Source organism: Pseudophryne corroboree, chromosome 2 (assembly GCF_028390025.1).
Source record: "Pseudophryne corroboree isolate aPseCor3 chromosome 2, aPseCor3.hap2, whole genome shotgun sequence".
NCBI lineage: Eukaryota > Metazoa > Chordata > Amphibia > Anura > Myobatrachidae > Pseudophryne > Pseudophryne corroboree.
In genome coordinates, this window is record NC_086445.1 from 509,221,443 (window position 1) to 509,241,403 (window position 19,961).

Below are 19,961 nucleotides of genomic sequence, written 5' to 3' on the forward strand. Positions count from 1 at the left end.
CTTACAAAGTTTGAAACTAAACGGTCATTACGTTTTGTATCATTACTAAACGGTGTCTAGAAATCATCATATTTGTAGTTTTTACACATAAAAAATATAAAGTAAATACAGTATTGACCGCATACATCGCTTGAAAAATCTTGTAACCGACGGTTTTGGTGACAAATACTTTTTGAATTAAAATGTAAAAACTTTATGATATTCTTTGGGAAAATGTCACTGTCCGGCGAGAGACCGTAGGAATCAAAGAAATAACAAATGCCATCTTCATTAAAATAAACAGCCAACCAGTGTTCGCCAGGCTGACCACTGCTATGCGTGTTGATTACAAATGCGCAGGGGTAATGCATCAGTTTATCGGCAGGCAATAGATCACACGGATACGTGCCTTTAAAAATATGCCGTGTGCTTTGCGCAGCGCACAGAATACAGTTTATCTGTAATGTGTTCATTTTTCAGCAGCGTAGTGTTAGTTTATTTCATTTATAGATAATCGTACAGCACATCGCGCCTTTGATTAATCTCGATGATGTTATCAAATAGCGCATATATTATCACATTGACTGTCCTGTCCAACGCTTCTGCAAAGCGATATTCAGCACGTAGATTGCCCGTTCTTATCAGGGAGAGATGTTCTCCACATTCCTGCTCCGGCGATAGGTCAAAAGCAAATAGTGAGTAACCTCTGAGGTACTCTTCGCGGTCAATCAGTATACCATTGTCAGATTTCTGCTTATTTGTGATCTGTATGAGTGACATATACTCTCTTACAGCATTACCGTGTTCAAAGTCTGGTTGAAATGGTTTCGCAGGGTGCGGTGTTCCATCCAGATAAAGGGATGCAAAACCTACATTTTTATGTTCAAAGCAAAGGGGATTACGGCTATGGATTCCTGAAAATGCTTCGTTATCCACAAAGCCGACTATGACTGTTTTCGGCACTTGACCTAAAAATAGATTTTCTAGATTAAATACTCTACTGCCTGCTGGTACGCTGTAGATTTTCATCCCAACGCGGTCAATCGCGTATTTCGCGTTGCCGTTTAGCAGGGCCTGCGCGTGCCCAATCCGCACGGCCGGTGAGACTTGCACTCTTTTCACGAACAGGGACGCCGCTGTGATCTGTATTTTAAAGGCATCCGCGTCCGCTGACATTAAGCAGAATGCGTCTTTGTTTCTGGTTAGTTTAATCTTCAGGTCAACGGCATTTAAAATTAGTTTATGTTGATGAAAAAGGTCGCAGTGAAGCGGTCCTAGCAATTCAACCGTGCGACTCTGCTCTGTCGCACCTGCTCGTTTTTTGAACCCCGTATTCGGTCCGTCCAGCACCGTGTTGTTAAATTCTCCAGCCGAATCTTTGTAAAATAATCCTGTTGTGTGCTTTGTTGACAAAGCGTCTGAGCTGTAATTCAATATAGTCTCAATGTACGCTCGGTATGCGTAAAGATTGTTGGATTGCGATATGAGCCTGTCACCCAAAGTTACATCCACTTGGTTGAATAAAGTCGCTATGGGGTAATTAATAAGTGCGACCCGTGCACCTTGTGGTATCGGTGTGTTATCGGTTCGTACGATCTTGCACGTCACGTACAGCAACGTGTTGTTCAGATCGTAGTAGTGTTCGCCGCTGGCCGCTATATAAAATTCAAGCGGCGCTGTGTCGGATAATGCCGCTAAAGGTTGAACTTCGACGTATAGACTTTTCTCTATGCTTGTTTGTGTCAGGGGCACGTCAAAAAGATCCAGCTCTGTTTTTGCACATTCAACGGACTCGTGGTGTATGAAAGACATGTTTAAAAAATATCACCAACGGATCGCTTCGGCTTTCTCTTCTTCTTTGAGTTGCGTCGTCTCTGGTTTTTATTTAAAAAGGGTATGTCCCAAGGCGGAAGTGCTATCATACGCTTCCGTTTTCTTTTAGACACGCCTTTTCTTGTATATATTAGTCCTGAACCGTCTTGTTTTGCTTGGTTCGCATCGTGTATCTTATTCATTACGGCCGTTGTGGCTTGTCCGATAACGTCTTTCGCTATATTACGTGCCGCGGTCTTCATATGAGGTTTAGCTAACTCTAAACCTTTCCGGAACAGAGGAACAGCTTTTCTGAAAAGACTTCGAAAAATACCGCCTAAACCGCATCCGTACATGTACGCGCTGCCGTGAAAACCTGGTAATCCATTACCGGCCTGCGTTTTATAATATTGCGCGTAGAGATCCGGATTGCCATAATTTTTAACAGCGACCATCCTGTTTAGTTAATAAATTTCGTGTTTGCGACGTCTAAAGTGTAGTTTCACGATCACTTTACCAAACTTAAATGAGATGTTCTTGTTCTGGTCGTTCTTTATCTCTATGGCTACAGTGTCAAAATGCGCTTTGCACAATGGTACGTAATCGGGTTTCTCATATCGTATTGTGACCACCTCATTGTTATATCCCTTAATTTCAACTGTGCGTAGTAGCGGTACGTAGCTATCACCGACCCGCTGGTGCTCGATAATGTCAGTATACACATACAGCGTATACTGGCCGCCTTTGATGTCTGCGCATGGTTTAGAAATCTTAGTTTTAGGTTGTAATCCAAGGATCGTCGTCAGTTTATCACCAGCTGTAAGATGATACAGCCGCTTACTATCGCATGTTACTACGCGTTCAAGCGGATCGTACACTAGTCTTAATCCCCCATCCAGTTTATGTCGCCCTATTTCAGCGTTGATTACGTCCAGTAGCGAGTCGATTGTTTTATAAAATCCGGGTTTAACGCACACGGCTGCAAATTCCACAACTGGATTGGAAAACATAACATCCTGTGTTATTTGTAACTTACAATCATGTATATCCAAGGTATTCCACGTGTGTGGATATTGTATTTCTGTAAGAGCGACTTCCCACTCACCGCTTAAGTGTATTGACTTTGCAAGCTTTGTTGTATAGTTTGAAATCTTATTTTGCGGAAAAGTATCCGCTGAGGCATTGCTGGGTAATGTTATGTAAAACGATTTGTCATCCATCGCTCGTCTTGTTTAGCGTGCTGCACGTTTTATATATCTTTTATCTCTGATGCATCAACCCAACTGTTAAATTTTGCGGGGTACCCGCGCCACTTGACTAACGCGTATTTTCGACCGGTTACCGTCTTATGTTTTAAAATCTTTTCCACTTTATATATTCTATTATAGTTTTTTGGCACACTTTGTAACTCATCGTGGTAAAAACTGCCGGTAATTTCTTCGCCGTAGAGATCCGTCAACTTATAAAGCGGCTTAACACCTTTAGTGTTCACATTCTGTATGACAAATATTTCCTCAGAAAAATTCTGTTCATACCCTTTCTGAAATATATCCTTATATTTGGATATGCGTACATGTTCACCGATGTAAAAACGTGGTGTAATTTTCTTAGTTCTAAAGTAATCGCCGTACGTCGTCTTGAAAATTCTCAAAGCGTTAGAGGGCCCCACAGCACACGGTGTACACTTAATCGTTCTATGATATGTGTTATTATAGCTGTTTATGAAATCTTGTAAGACATCTATATATCTGTACGTGTTCCGCGCTGTGAAATAACGCCACATCCTTGTTTTTAAAGTCCTATTGAAGCGTTCTATAATGGCCGCTTTCACTTCATTATTGGTTGTGAAATGATGTATGCCGTATTTTTCTAACACTCTTTTAAAGATTTTGTTTACAAACTCTTTACCATTATCGGTTTGCAACTTCTTTGGCAAGCATCCCTGTTGGAATATTTTTTCAAAAGCATTAGCGACGGTTGTCGCATTCTTGGCTGCTAGACCAGCCGCCCATGCTTTCTTACTGAATATATCGATGATGGTTAATATATATTTAAAACCATCATTGTACTTTGCAATGTCTATGAGCGAGACCAGATCACATTGCCATTGTTGATTTATATCCGATACGCAAATCATGTTCCTTTTATAGGTTTTTCGTGCCGGCTTATGTAATGTGTAAGCGTCTTGTACTTGAAACCATTTTTTTATTTCCGCTCTTTTGAACTTGCCTTTATTCGCCTTATAATATTTATCGACACCGCAATAACTCCCCGGCTTTAATACCGTATAATACGCCTTTTTCATAAGCTTTTTTTGATTAGCCATTTAATATAAATGCGGCTTGTCTAAGGGTCGGATTCTGTTCTTAATGGCCAATCAATAATCATTTGATATCAGTTTATATCATTTGATATCAGTTTTATATTAAACACAATTAAAAAGGGGCGGGGCTTAAAGGGGGTGGAGCACCTGTCAAAAGTTTGATGAAAGGTGGTTCACTATACTACTTGCATACACAGTTCTATGTAGGCTATTGGGTAGTAGGATAATTACCAAAAAGTGTAAATGGGGGTTGGTTGGTTAGGTCCTAATTGCTGATGTAGTCGTAACAATAACACCAATTATGGAACTCCCTATACGTAATCTTATACTATCATTTATTTATCGTAAATGTTGAGTACACACGGAATATATGTCAGAATAATTTCAGTGTAAATACTGTCAGAATAATCCCAGTGCAAATACTGTGTATCCAGTGCAATACAGATATTCATTAATAGCATAGTAGCTTTCTAGTGAGTCTATCAGTCATAAGAAGCTCACTATTCCACATCAATAACAATTCTTAACGTGTGTATACAAAATAGGATAATTGGTATTTATCTTGTAATCATAAACCAAATTATCTCTATTAATTTGTTACATACACATATAGTTTGACAGGGAGAGATCTCAAAACCAAATTGTATCAACAAAATTGTTACATATGCACATTGGTAAGAGAAGTAGCAGAGATTTGCAGGGGAGAAAAAAAAGGGGGAGATGTACTAAGCAGTGAAAAGAGAGGAGGAGTGAGCCAGTGGAGAAGTAGCGCATGGCATCCAATCAGCATAGGAAGTAACATTTATAATTTGCATACTAAAAATTATACAGAACAGCTGATTGGTTGCCATGGGCAACTTCTCCACTGGCTCACTTTTCCGCTCTTTTCACTGCTTAGTACATATCCCCCTTAGGGGTATATTCAATTAAAGTCGGATCCATTCCGACATGTATTTGTTGGAATGGATCCGACAACCCCTATTCAATCCCATCTAAAATTAGACTTTTTCAAGTCGAATTTAGATGGGACCCGGAGGAGGAGAGGGGGGGCGAGCCGCGGGGGGACGGCCGACGGCAGCCAGAGGAGATCAGCGCAGCAGGATGTCACTCAGTTGCCCGACCTCACGGCAGCTTCCACCCGGCTCCAGCAGCGTGCTCCAGCAGCTGTCCCCCCCGTCTCCCTGCGGCTCCCCCCCACCCCTCGCCTCCTCTGGGTCCATCTCATTCCGACATCATTTTGATGTTGGATTGAGATGGTCGAAAAAGGGGCCAAAACCTGTCGGATTTGGCCCACGTTTTCGACATCAACACGTGGATCGGCAGCTATTCCGCCGATCCATGTGCTTTTCGACAAGTCGAATGCCTCGACTTGTCGAAAAGCTTTGAATAGGTCGAATCAGGATTCGACCTTAAAAAGTCGAAAACTGACGTCTTTTCGACAGACGGCAGTTTTTGACTGCAATTGAATATACCCCTTAATCTGCTATCAGTAACAGCACCAACTTGCAGATTGAGTCAAGGACTTATATGTTTTTGCCAGGCAGTGATATTTGCTGGCTCTAAAAGAATGAGTAGGAGTTTATGATACATAGGTGTGATAATAACAGCAGGTTATCACAGTAATCTTGAGGTTTCTTATACCCGATACATGAGAGGTGAATAACAAACCATAAGTTTAAAAACCACACCAGTTCCTCAAGTATCGCCATGGTTTACTACTTACCTCCACCACGGCATTCTCAATAAGACCTGAAATTGGAGAACGTGTTGCACTTCTGATCTTTAACTCAGCACATTTGTGTTCCAGTTTTCTACCATATCTCTCCCTTGTCTCTTTTTCAATTAAGCTGTAAAAATAATACAATTATCCATTTATCAAATTACTTCTGTGCCGTATTTGCAATGAATGAATTAAACATTTGTAGCAGTGTAAACAGACGCCTACCATATGTGGAGAGAAGCTAGTTAGGTCACTGTGTATGGAGATGTAGAAGACTGGAGAGATTTCCATTCAGCAGTTGTTTAAGGGTCTTCTCATTCCTCCATTAACTTTTAATAGGACTTGTGCTTGTAATTCCAGCAAATACTGTGAACAAGTTCTGTGTGTTTGGTTTGGTTTGGTTTGGTTTGGTTTTATGGGTTTGCAAAAGTATTGGGGCTCAATGACTGTTCATGAATTTTAAGGCCAACAATTGTACAAAAACACCCAAATTATGTCTCTTTTCAAAACATATTTATTTCATCTCTTCTGCATGGAATAGGTGGAAGTTACAATGGAGAAGGAGTCAAATGTAGAGTGGCTCTTTGAGATGTGGGAAAGCTTCATTGTGACCCTGTCAACAACTGGACTATCTCAGATTTATAATTCTCTGCGCAACAATTCTTGGTATCTTTTGCACATGGTGAAGGGAGATCCTCCTATTACAGTGTGATATTTAGTTTTTGATTGATTATGTGTATGTTTTCTCATTTGCCATTTTGATAGTTTGACACTTTTATGGGTCTAACAGAGCCAGTCTCCTGAAACATTCTTATATTGTACAATATGTTCTTCTCACTCATTGTTCCCTTTGACTTTTGGATACATTACACTAGCGGTCATCCACTCGTAGCTTGTGAGGCCGGTATTTAAAAGAACAAATGTTTTGAGCATACTGACACCTATCAGTCTCCACGGATACTGGAATTATAACAACATAGGAAAAAGCCAGCAGGAGTGGGTTGAGCACACTGACCAGAAAGTCAGCTTTCCCGCACAGCAAAGTATACGTTACGTGAAATTCCATCTAACAAACACTTTGCAGCTTGATTACACATCAGTGACTACTCTGTATTATACGCGTAGCTCACACCCCAATTAGGTGGCGACCACTGCATTAGAGCATGTTTTATCTAGATATGTGTGTTTGTATAATTGCCTCTTTGACCTCCTAGAAGTATTATAGTACTTTGTAAATTGTAAACTCGGTTATTCTATGTACCTTTATTTGTATTGTCATGCTTTACTCACACATGTTGGGCCCTACTGCTAATGTTTTTTTTCCATATCCTGCTTTGTACTGTTTCTTTAACTGGATATGCCACTCACTGCTTCAATAAAAATATTAAAAATAAAACCTTAAAATATATTTTTCAATTATTTTTTACTTTAACGTGAATTAAGTAATATATGCTTTATAAGTGGGGTTTTTTTTCCACGTTTTGTGCATTTATTTAATTGTGCACAGGTGAGTTTATATATTCTGCTTCCACAGACAAGCATCCTCAAATCAACACCTGTTGGGACAACTTAAGGGTTGCGGATAATAACCACTGGTTTAATGTATTATTTACTGCCTTTGTTTTCTGTATAGCGTATATTTGACTACTTTCCTGACCTTCCAACAACAATTTATTCATTTTTAACATAAACAAGGATCTTAAAATGGCGCTAATCCAGTTTTACATCAGGGTACACATTACCAATGTGAAACAAAATACAAAGGGCGGGATTCAAATGTTTTATCGCCCCTGATCTCCCGTCTAAAGTGACGGGAGATCGCGGGGCGATATTCTAATGACCCCCGTTATCGCGCTCATAAGAGCCGGGTTTAGCCGCGTAAAGCAGCTAAACCCGACTAAAAACATGGGCGCGATCATGAAAAGTCCCATTTGGGCGTCCAAACGGATCACTTTTCGCACATTTCAGCTCACCACTCCTGAAGATTTGATTTGAATCCCGTCCAAAATGTACAGCTCCACATTTCAAAACCGGTTCAATAATCTGCACTCTCATGATATCGCATTGTGACGTCATGTCGCGGCCAGCCTGAACATGCAGCTCCTGATATAGTCAGATTGAGCTGCATGTGCTGGCGACAGCGCACTGGCCATCACTGGCAGCATACACACTCGGTGATATTGTAAACAATGTCGCTCAGGAGGGTAAAAAGGAGCGATACGGATTACAAAACGCCTAATGTGTACCCACCATTAATATTGTACACACTAAACAATAATCTGGCAGATTCAACTGCCAGATCTGGTAGGTTGGAATGAAAATCTGGTAATGGATGAGAGCAAATAAGAATCAACCAGTCCCGACTACGCACTGCATGCCTTTCGGCGTATTTCCAATTCCAGTATATACCACCTTCGTACTTGAGAACCCAGACAGAGGGCCAAGACATGTATCTCGGGCGCAGCAAAGCCCAAACCACCAGCACATTAGATTCTGCACATCTGTTCTGGGTATCTGCCAATCCCATAGTATCAAAGTATGGGTCAGCATCCAGGATTTCTATCGAGGAGTAGCTGACTGTAACTTGCAAGGAGAACTTATGGAACTTATCCCCCTATATCTCATTATTTGCCTGTACACTATGGGGGTTGTAAATGCATGCTGTGCATCATGGGAGATGATGTCATGCTGAGGTGACTCACTTCCTGTTTGTCTCCTGTTACTTCCACTTGGTGTCTGGCTCATGCTGAGTAAAGACCTGTATTACACTGATGCTGCAAGTGTCGTCCTGATTTTGTTGTTACACATCTACATGGTGTCAGAACTGGGATGCCATGGCACAAGGTCTCAGGAGAACAGATCCGCTGATATTTGATGAAAACGTGGCTGACAACTGGCTGAGGTTTAAAAGGGAATGGCATGTATACTCCATAGCAGGCCTTTCAGTCAAATCCAAAAAAGTCCAGGCATACACGCTGCTGAACCTCTAAGGCACAGATGCTGTGGACAAATCAGATGCTTTTGTATAGGCTGACGGAGAAGACAGAGAGGATCCTGACATCCTAAATGCAAAGTTTGAAGAGATCTGCATGCCAGTAAAGAATATAATTATGGACAGGCATGTTTCCAACAGCACAAACCAAAAGGGTGATGACACTATACAGTCCTACGTCTCCACGCTAAAGCTGCTGGCAAAGAAGTGCAATTTTGGTATCCTCACAGTGACAGAATCGTATGTGGCATACGCAGCGACAAGGGCCCTCATTCCGAGTTGATCGTTCGCTAGCTGTTTTTAGCAGCCGTGCAAACGCATAGTCGCCGCCCACGGGGGAGTGTATTTTAGCTTTGCAAGTGTGCGTACGCCTGTGCAGCAGAGCTCTGCAAAAACATTTTGTGCAGTTTCAGAGTAGGTCTGAACTTACTCAGCCCTTGCGATCACTTCAGTCTTTTTGATGCCGGAATTCACGTCACACACTCTCCCTCCAAACGCCCGGACACGCCAGCGTTTTCGCTACCACTCCCAGAAAACGGTCAGTTGACACCCATAACCGCCCTCTTTCTGTCAATCTTCTCGCGATCGGCTGTGCGTATGGATTCTTCGTTAAATCCATAGCTCAGCAACGATCCGCATTGTACTCATATGACGCAATGGTGCATGTGCAGTAGAGACCTGATCGCAGCGAAAATCATCAGCGTGCGATCAACTCGGAATGACCACCAAGGTACATCCACAGCTGCTACGGGAGAAGGGCTTCACATTAGAAACTGCCATAAATATCTGTATGTTAAATGAGCAGTCTGAAAAGGGCACAAGGGAACTAAGAAAGGACGCTGAGGTGTGTGTCATGGCGGCCGTTCTGCGCCGATCCTCCACGTGTGGGAACTGCGCGGCACAGCACCCTCCTGACAAAGAAAAGCTGCCCTGCATATGATAAACGATGTAATGCATGTGGCAAATGGAATCATTTTGCAAGGTGCTGCCACTACAAAGATCAAACTTCCATAAAGCAACAGATGCGCTATAGCCGCTCACCCCAGGGGATCAACCAGGTTGAAACGGAGCCAGGGTGTAAATCGATTCGCATGACAGTTTGTGATAGTGTAGACCACTTGGATGAAAAGGGCAAAATATTTATCAAACTGAGAACAAAGCATACGAACAAAGTGGCCATAGTCAAAATAGACTTAGGAGCAAAGTGCAATGTCATATCCTACAAACAACTACGGGTGTTATTCCACTGCGGTGCAAACGGGTCGGAAATGCGCATGCGTGGCGGACGCATTGCACGTGCGCGTCATTGCCTGGTGATGATCGTCGCCGGGCAACGACGCCGCCAGCGAGAAATGTGATCGCAGCAGCGATAGCAAGAAGACGGACAGGCAGGAGGCGTTCCGGGGCGGATACTCTCCGTTTTCCAGGCGTGGTGACTCCAACGCAGGCGTGTCGAGGCGTTTGGAGGGCGGATGTCTGACGTCAGGACCGGGACCTTCATCGCTGGATCCGTCACACTAGGTGAGTAACTGCAGCCCTGGTCTTGTTTTACTTGAAACTCTTTTAGCATAGCAGGGCTGCACAAGCGTTCGCAGCCCTGCTATGCTAAAATACACCCCTCTCCCCCCCCCCCATAGGTGGCATCAGGTTGATCGCAGAAGAAGCAAAAAGTTGCTACGTGCGATCAACTCGGAATGTCCCCCTACGTGAAATAGTTCCAACTGCACCGATAAACTCATGAGACAAGATCAACTTCATAGCTTATGTTGGCCAGATCATCACCACACTGGGTACCACAAAGCTAAAGTTTACCCGTACTGATTTGATATTCCATATTGTGGATCAAAAGGTTAAACCACTGCTAGGCCTCCCTAACAGTATGAAGCTAGGCCTTCTCAAATTGGGGTCTGACGTATACGTCTTTGTATTGATAGCAAGAGGTAGTTTCGGAAAGCTGCACAGGATCTCAAATTCAATGGATAGTTGCTTCAGAGATAAACTAACACTCATGGGGTATTATTCCCCTTAATTTGTCAAATGTATACCTGTGACAGAATGTCTGGTTGGTAAGAAAAATTTGACGGCCAGCGGTGCTCCCAAAGGTATAGAGACAAGTGATACAAAATGTACTAGAAAAAAGACAAGACAACCCTGATAGGGAGCACTCTTATCTGAAGCAAAATTTGATTAGCAATGTATGATCATGATATGATCATACATTGCTAATCAAATTTTGATTCAGATAAGAGTGCTCCCTATCAGGGTTGTCTTGTCCGTTTTCTAGTACATTTTTGTATTGATCCAGTACACTTGAACAAAGCACTGCTGCGTCCATATCATCCTCTCCGCACCATCGAGTAAGTGATTGCATCCAGGGTACTGAAAACTGTGGCACCTGGCATGTCAGCAAAGTGCGGATTCTGGCAAATCCCTTTGGACAGAGCTGCTTGCCGCTTTCATGACCCTGATAGGGCGGTATGTCTTCCTTCGCATGCCCTACGGAATCACTACAGGCAGTGAGGTCATCCAGCGTTGCATGGAACAACTGTTTGCAGGCTATCCCTGTGAAATCATCGTCGATGACATCCTGGTGTGGGGCCGCACCAAGGAAGAAAACGACAAACAACTGCACCAGGTAATTGAACGGGCCCGTGCTTTGAACCTCAAGCTCAACCCAGACAAATGCAAGTTTAGAGTTACAGAAGTGGCGTACATGGGCTGCGTGCTCACTAGTCAAGGCGTCAAACCGGATCCAAATAAAATTACTGCCATCCAGCAAATGCCGCCTCCGGCTGACCAACAGGCACTGCAGCGCTTCCTAGGTATGACCAACTACCTGTCTAAATTTGTTCTGCAATATAGTGAAACCACTGCACCTTTGCGGCAGCTACTCCACCAGGACTCAGAATGGTGCTGGCTGGACGCACAGACGGCTGCTGTTGATCGATTGAAGACCATGCTGACAAATCCACCGGTCCTGCAATACTTCAACGTTCATGGGCCCTCATTCAGAGTTGTTCGCTCGCTAGCTGCTTTTAGCAGCCGTGCAAACGCTAAGCCGCCACCCTCTGGGAGTGTATCTTAGCTTAGCAGAAGTGCGAACGAAAGGATTGCAGAGCGGCTACAAAAATATTTTCGAGCAGTTTCACAGTAGCTCCAGACCTACTCCTAGCTTGCGGTCACTTCAGACTATTTAGTTCCTGTTTTGACGTCACGAGCACGCCCTGCGTTCGGCCAGCCACGCCTGCATTTTCCCAGGCACGCCTGCATTTGTATCTGACATGCCTGCGTTTTTCAGCACACTCCCTGAAAACGGTCAGTTACCTCCCAGAAACGTCCCTTTCCTGTCAATCACTCAGCGGCCAGCAGTGCGACTGAAAAGCGTCGCTAGACCTTGTGTAAAACTACTTCGGCTGTTGTGAAAGTACATCGCGCATGCGCATTGCGCTGCATACGCATGCGCAGAAGTGCCATTTTTTTGCCCAATCGCTGTGCTGCGAACGAAAACAGCTAGCGAACAACTCGGAATGACCCCCATGATCCGGTAGTCCTCTCTGCCGACGCTTCACAGAGTGGTCTAGGGGCTGTGCGCCTCCAACGCCGCAGACCGGTGGCTTTTGCTTCCAGAGCTCTCACTGACACTGAAACCAGGTATGCACAAATTGAGAAAGAACTGCTGGCAACTGGTGTTCGCCTGCAACCGTTTCCATGACTTCTTCTATGGACGTCCTGTCACGGTGGAAACCGACCATCAGCCTCTCATCACCATACTGAAGAAGCACATCCACTGTGCTTCTTCCCGTATTCAGGGCATGTGTCACGATCCGGACTACGAGACATTATTTTTTACCTTTCAGGTGTCTTCTGAGAATGGCTCAGCGTCCCAGGGCCGGGTCTCGGTCATATTGCCGAATGTCCTTGCTTCATAATTCCTTTCTACTAGTCGGCAAGTGCTGTCACAAAGAACTCTTAAATGGAATGGCGTTTCTAGCTCATTGCGGCCTCTGCGCCATTACCGTACTCTCAGCACTTTGTTGGCCCTGCATAGCATCTCCTGTCAGTTGCGGCCTCCGCCGCCATTGCTGCGCTCCAGTGTATGGACGGATCTGTGTGGCGTCTCCTGTCAGCTGCGGCCTTTGCCGCGATTACTACAGTAAAGCACTACAGGTCTGTGCGGCGCCTCTCATCCACGGTAGCTTCCGCCGCTGGCGCTGGGAGGTTGCTGTACAGTCTTAACATTGTCTGTGTCCTGCGGCCACGGCCACCATTACTGTGAAAGTTCCACATGGAATTACAAACCAGGTTTCCCTCTAAGAACCAGTATGGGCGCAGCCATGTTGGTTCTGATCATGTGATGCTATTCCCACCAATCTACAGTCCCGCTGAGCTCTGCCTGATTGCTGATCCAATCCCTGCACTGCTGAGGGTATAAAGGGACTAAGGATAGACCAGGAAGTTGTCAGTGCTTTGGTTGTCATCACCAATGTATCCTGTTTCTGCTCTCTGTGATTCCAACAGTGTTCCAGGTATTCCAGCTCCTGAAGTCTCCAGTTCTACAGAGACCTCCACCAGTCACCACCCTGCAGTGCCTGCCTGACTCCATAGTATCCTCATTGCTTTCTGCTATTGGCAGTGTTCCAAAAAACACTGGCTTCCAGCAATGGGATTCCAGTGGTGTTCAGCCACCTATTGTCATCAGTGCTCCGCCATCGGTGTTCCTGTTATCAACATTATCCAAGTCTTCTGTGTTTCTCAATTCATCGCTCTCTAGCATCTCCAGTGTTATTCAAAACTATGTTATTTACACTGGACCATCTGCACTTCATTCACAGTTCTTCATCATCCGTTTCATCCGGCAAAACCGGCAGTTACGAATACTACTTATTCTACAGTACGCTCAGCCTCTGTACTACATCTGCTGACCAGTTCCGGCTTTCATCTATTCAACAGCACCCAGGTGTTGGTAAGGACTGACCATCTCCTACTTTCCCAAGCTAGCCTTGTGCGGATACCACACCCAAGGGAATATTATACCAGCTATTTCTTGCGGAACTATGTACTGTTTTTAATTATCTTTCATATCATACTATGCAACTGCCGGTGTACCACCAGAACTGTGTTTAATAAACAAACATTCATTTTATCTTTGTTGTCATGGTCACATCTTCGGGCATTGGTGGTAGAAGTCCCCTATGTCTAGGAGTCCTATTCAGCCACCTAGATTCACCTATACACCAGCCCCTACAACTGAAGCTGTCTCAGACCAACACCAGCCCTCAGTTGTGACAGCATGATGCTCAAGCTGCAGCGGTACAACCTGGATGTCATATATAAGCGAGGCAAAGAAAAGTATGTTGCTGATGCTCTGTCTCGAGCCTTCCTTTCGACTACTGACATGAACACTGATGAGAATGACTATGAGGTCATGGCTGTGGAGGTGTTCCCTACCAAGTGGCTGGAAGTGCTGCGTGCTGCTACACTTGCGGATTATCTTTGCCAGCGTCTCTCTGCTGTAATTATCAACGGCTGGCCATCCTCTTCCAAGAGATGAGCTCACCGTGTCTGATGGTGTCATCCTGCGGGGTCATCGCTTCGTGATTACGGCTGCCCTCCAGACGTTCTACACCCAGCAGATGCACTAGGGCCATCCCGGCCTGGAGGCTACCAAGCGTAGGGCCCATGAAACCATGTTCTGGCCCTCCATGTACGGTAATATTGCCGTGCTGTGTCGTTATATGCACCCTGCAATGCCTTGCGTCCACACCTGCCACGGGAGCCCATGCTGCTCCATGACATTCCTGATCTTCCGTGGTCCATTCTTGCGGCTGATCTATTTGAATGGAGGGGGAAGGAGTACCTGGTACTAGTTGACTCCTATTCAGGATGGTTCGAGATAAACTACTTGCCCAGCACCACAAGTCACATGGTCATTGCAAAGCTGAAGAGACACTTTGCAGCACATGGCACCCCACAGCAGCTGATCACTGATAATGCCATGCAATTCAAGAGTAGAGAGTTCAAGGACTTTGCGAATACATGGGACTTCCAGCACATCATTAGTAGTCCACACTTCCCACAGTCAAATGGATTGGGAGAGCGCGCAGTCCGCTCTGCAAAACACCTAATGGAGACGTGTGCATGAGATGGATCGGACATATACTTGGCACCGAAAAACTTGAGAAACATGCCCCGAGATGGACTTCCATCCCCTGCACAGTGCATATTAGCACGGCGCACCCGCACAGGTATCCCAATGGCAAAGCAGCTCCTGCAACCCAGAGTAGAGCTACAGGTACGTGAGAACATCAGCAAGCGCAGAATGGCTGCCAAAGCTTCTTATGACAGATCAGCATACCGCCTGCCACCACTGTCTCCAGGCCAGCCTGTCCGCATGCAAACCGAGCAAGGATTTGACAGAATAACAGTGGTTCAGCATCCCGCAGGTCATCCAAATAGCTACGTGGTACAGTCTGATAATGCCCTCTATGAACGCAACTGCCGCCATCTGTTAAGTGTACCTGAAGAAAGCTCTACACAGCCTGACATTCAGTTTCTACCACAGCTGCAACCAATGTCAGTGATGATTCGCATTGCATGGACAGTCCTTCCTCAGAGACCACTTCTGAAGTAATAGAGCCCTCTGGTGTCACAGCAGATATGTCTCAGTGTACCATTACCAGATCGGGCCGTGTATCCAAACCCAACCCAAAGTTCCAAGACTTTATTGTATAATGTCTTTTCTTTTGTTCACGCCTAACATTGTCACACTGTTGAATTTGTTTCATCTATGTTCTGCATCCTTTCAGTTTGAAAGGGGGGATGTAAATGCATGTTGTGCATCATGGGAGAGGATGTCATGCCGAGGTGACTCACTTCCTGTTTGTCTCCTATTACTTCCATTTGGAGTCTGGCTCATGCTGAATAAAGACCTGTATTAGACTGATGCTGCAAGTGTCGTCCTGATTTTGTTGTTATACATCTACAGGGTTACTTTATGAAGAGTCAGGTTGTAAAACCTACCACTTTTGAGAGTGTTTATGACAATTTTTAAAAGGGCAATACTTTAATTTTACTCTTGTCAGTAATAAAATATCAAGCCTTAGACACTTGCCATTTCCTCATTTCTTTGTTAGGACAAGCGGCAGTGCTTAAATCTGTGATGTTTCCCAAATTGTCTTACCCTATTCAGATGCTCTCTATTCAACTCTATAAATCTGAAATTCTTAAAGCAGCCTCAGGAATTTTTTAAGTTTATCTGGCAAGGCTAAAGCCATGTATTGCTAGAAACAAATTATTTCTTCATAAAGGAGATAGAGTTCTAGGGATTCCCAATGTATTGACGTTCTTTCAATCTGTTGTCTTCAGATGTACTGTATTTTACAGCTTACAGATAGAGAGGATTAATTATTCCTGTATTCTCCTGCTGCCCTCCTCCATGTTCCTGTACTTTGTTGCCCCCACAGGCAATGTCTAATATATTGTTTTTTGTTACTTGCATAACTTGGTTATCCATTAACCAAAAATGATAGACATGCGGCAACAAAATATGCCACCTTGTGTCATCCAATCTGGTCTGGATAATATTGGATTCTCTCGGTGGCGTGAAAATGGGATCCCAAACATTAAAGATATCTATGAACTCCGGGAGACCATACTGACATAGCATTCAATAAATATTCTTTACCCGCTAAATAATTCTATATGTTTCTCCAGGCTAGACACTATACACAATCCCTTCCAAATCCTACAGGTATGTTGCCTGTGGAAGTTACGGGTGGTATTCATGTGACCGCCGGTCAGCTGACCGACAGTCACATGACCTCCTCCACCAGCCCGATGGGTCACTATCCCGATGGTCGGCATGCCGACCAACAGGGACTATTTCCACTCGTGGGTGTCCACGACACCCATAGAGTGGGAATAGAACCCGTGGCGACCGCAGGTCGCCACCAGGCCTGCAGTGTGGCGAGCGCAGCGAGCCCGCAAGGGTCTTGCTGCACTCGCCCCTCCCCGCCGGGATCCCGGCGTCGGTATGCTGCCGGGATCCCGGCGTCGGTAAGCTGACCGGCGGTCAGCAGTACTACACCCGAAGTTACAGATCCACTGCAGTCACTTTTCACTACAATGTGTGTACTACTCTACCTTACAAAACTAGATTTCTCTACCCCACCCTATTGCCGGCCATTGCTGAAGGGGCATAGACTACTAGCATCTATTTGTGGGGAACCGATTTACCACAAATAACTTCTCCCATTTTATTGAAACATACAGAGAATACTATGAACATTTTGCACTATGCAATGCTGCAGGAACTCCACATTAAAACACTACACCATGAGTTTCTTTTCCCAGCCCACAGACGGCACATAGTCCCGGGTGAGACGGGTGCATGCCTGAAGTGTAAACTCTCAAGCTCTTTCTTTCATAATATGTGGGATTGAGGGAAGATTAAAAAGTTTTGGGGTAAAGTCACTATATTTATTAATGAGGTGTGAAAGCTTCATCTTCATGGTAACCCTCTGGCAATGCAGTGTATGAATTTTGCTAATTGGACTTACAAGGTAGACGCACACAGTTAATTCCTTTTTTGATACTTACGATGACTGTGGCCATAAAAATAATATTACAAAATTGGATAGTTTCTACTTTCTACTTATTTAGCGTCAGTCAAAACTGCATTGTTATAGCTGTTGTACTTGGGTAGGAGGAGTACTCTTCCCGATACTGAAAAAGGTGTGGTTCGTTTTCACAAAAAATGGTGTGTGTAAATTTTAACAGTTTTTTGTACAAATGTAGATAGTGTTTTCCACGGGTTCCCTTACATGTCTTTAATGTCTTTGATTTTCTACTACTAAGGATGTTCTTTTTTTGAGTCTCCATTTCAATCTACTATGTATATTTCACTATTACCATGCAAATGATTCTAATGTGTACTACTCATATGGACCATATAACTCAGTTATTATTGTCGGTTTGTGTTCTTTGTAATTGCTTTATTCATTAAATAAAACCTTAAATTGTTTAGGAAAACAAAAGGACAATGCTTTCACTAGCAAGGCACAGCTAGTAAAAGCATTGCGCTTTTAAACATCGGCATAAACACACTCAAAAGTGTTACGTTTTACAACCTGTCCTTTCATAAGTAAACCACTATGTCTGTTCCCTGATAAAAATCCCCAATAAATAGCCCGTTTTTGCGAAGCCAGTAGCAAAAACATATAGATTTTGATAGATAATTTTTGGGTGTAAAAAATGGGGGCTAAATCAATAGCACGGGAAAGAAAAAATCGAAACAAAGTAAAGAAAAAGTGTGAAAAGCAGGCCCCCAAAAATAAAAATCTCACCAACTTCAGAGGGAAAGTTAGGGTGATACGTGGCTGGGTGCAGGTGAGCCCCGGAGGCAGTGTATGCCCCGTAATATATTTTTGTACTTTTTAAGTAGCACATGCAATTTTGCATGTTTATTATGATTAGATCTCATATTTGTGTAGTGTGTGTGTGTGTGTGTGTGTGTGTGTGTGTGTGTGTGTGTGTCTCAGTGGTTTAGAATAGTCTAATTTTCAAATTGGCTCAGACAACTATTGCATTCAGTTACTATTTGTTGAATCATTCTACATTTCCTTTAGTATCCCGAGAGATGCCTGTGCATCTGTTACCAGATATACTTCTGTCCAAAATATTTAAACACCCCCTTAATGCACTAGGCTTGTGCCTGCATACCCATTCTCTTACCCGATCCTTCAGGCACGGATACAGAGGGGGGCGGTGGGGGCGGTCGCCCCCCCCTAGCACATTCCTGCCTACGGACAAACTGTCTGTGAAGTCCTGCTCCTTGTCTGTGAAGTCCTGCTCCTTAACCCATTCCTATCTCAGCTGGCTGTCAGCTATAGTGAGTGGTGTGAGTCTCAGCAGCTCACAGCGAGTGCCCCTTCCTCCCCACTCACCCTTTTGGCCTGCACAGCAGTTAATCAATCAACATAGTTTGTTTATTGAGACTGCTTTCATCTCCCCAGCTCTCAGTCTGTGCTGATAATAGGAGATCCAGGAAGTGGCTGTGTGTTGGGGGCGTGGCTTCACTTACATGACAGGCTAGTGGGCTAATAGAAACAGTATAGTGTGTTGACTTTTCTGCACACTGAGAGCACGCTGCATTCCTGCACCCAGAGACCAGCCAGCTGCCAGAGGGACTTTCCTGCCAACCTGTACCATTGACCAGCCTGTGGAAGAGGGACCATCCTACCAGCCTGTTGCAGTGGAACCAGCCAGTAAGAGATCTTCTTGCTATATTCCCTAGGCAGGGTATTACAGGTTGAGTCTCCCATATGTGCAACACAGTAGAACAGAGGATGTCTGTAGTAGTGTATAGGTTTTAAAACATTCCTTGTATTTCATAATATTAAACATTACATATCACGTCCTGTCAGTGAAATACTAAAATTATAGAGAGATGCGTGTAAAAGTACAGAAAGAAAGTGTGCATAAAAATGCTATACAAAAAATATGGTGAATGCTAATTTGTCCTCTATTTGGTTAATTTCTCATAAATAACACCATACGCCTTCTATGAGGTATCAACTTGGAATTGTCCTCACCGTATAATTCACCTACAAGGTGGCCTCACAGTAGCCTCACAAATGAGTATTAGTTACAACTGTCTTCAAGTTCCTGTATAGCATTGGTCCTATAATGTGCATCAAACAGTTTATATATCAGTGGGAGAGATCCCTTGATTATAAATGGCATCATAATAGCTGGTGGGATATATTGCAAGATAAGCAGGTAAAGGATTTGTTAGTGGGTGTTTGGTATAATAATCACTTCTACAACACATCAAATCAAAGTCCCCCAATATGACATCTATCCAAATCCTTAAAAATATTTCAATTGCTTGATATGGTGTGTCCTCGGGAGCCTCACTCTCTTATAACTGATGTCATTACAGACAAGGGGCCTAATTCAGACCTGATCACTGCTGTGCATTTTTGCACAGCAGCCGATCAGGTCTGAACTGCGCATACGCCGGCGCATGCCAGACAGCCGACGGCCATCTCAGCCCTGCCAGGCAGAGGCAGTCGCTGGGCAGGAGGGTGCAGGCCGGTGGCGTTTGGCCGCCTTTTTAGGGGTGCGGTCCGGGC

At 44.2% G+C, this 19,961-nt stretch overlaps 1 protein-coding gene across 3 annotated transcripts in view; it reads right to left on the reverse strand.

Moving 5' to 3' along the window:
* The window catches only part of LOC135031779 (uncharacterized), a 935,328-nt gene that overhangs the window by 614,767 nt on the left and 300,600 nt on the right, over positions 1-19,961 (reverse strand). For all 3 annotated transcript variants that reach the window (XM_063954034.1, XM_063954035.1, XM_063954033.1), the window contains exon 8: positions 5,838-5,961. In XM_063954034.1, the coding sequence (XP_063810104.1) occupies positions 5,838-5,961 (124 nt within the window). The remainder of the gene's footprint in view (positions 1-5,837; positions 5,962-19,961) is intronic.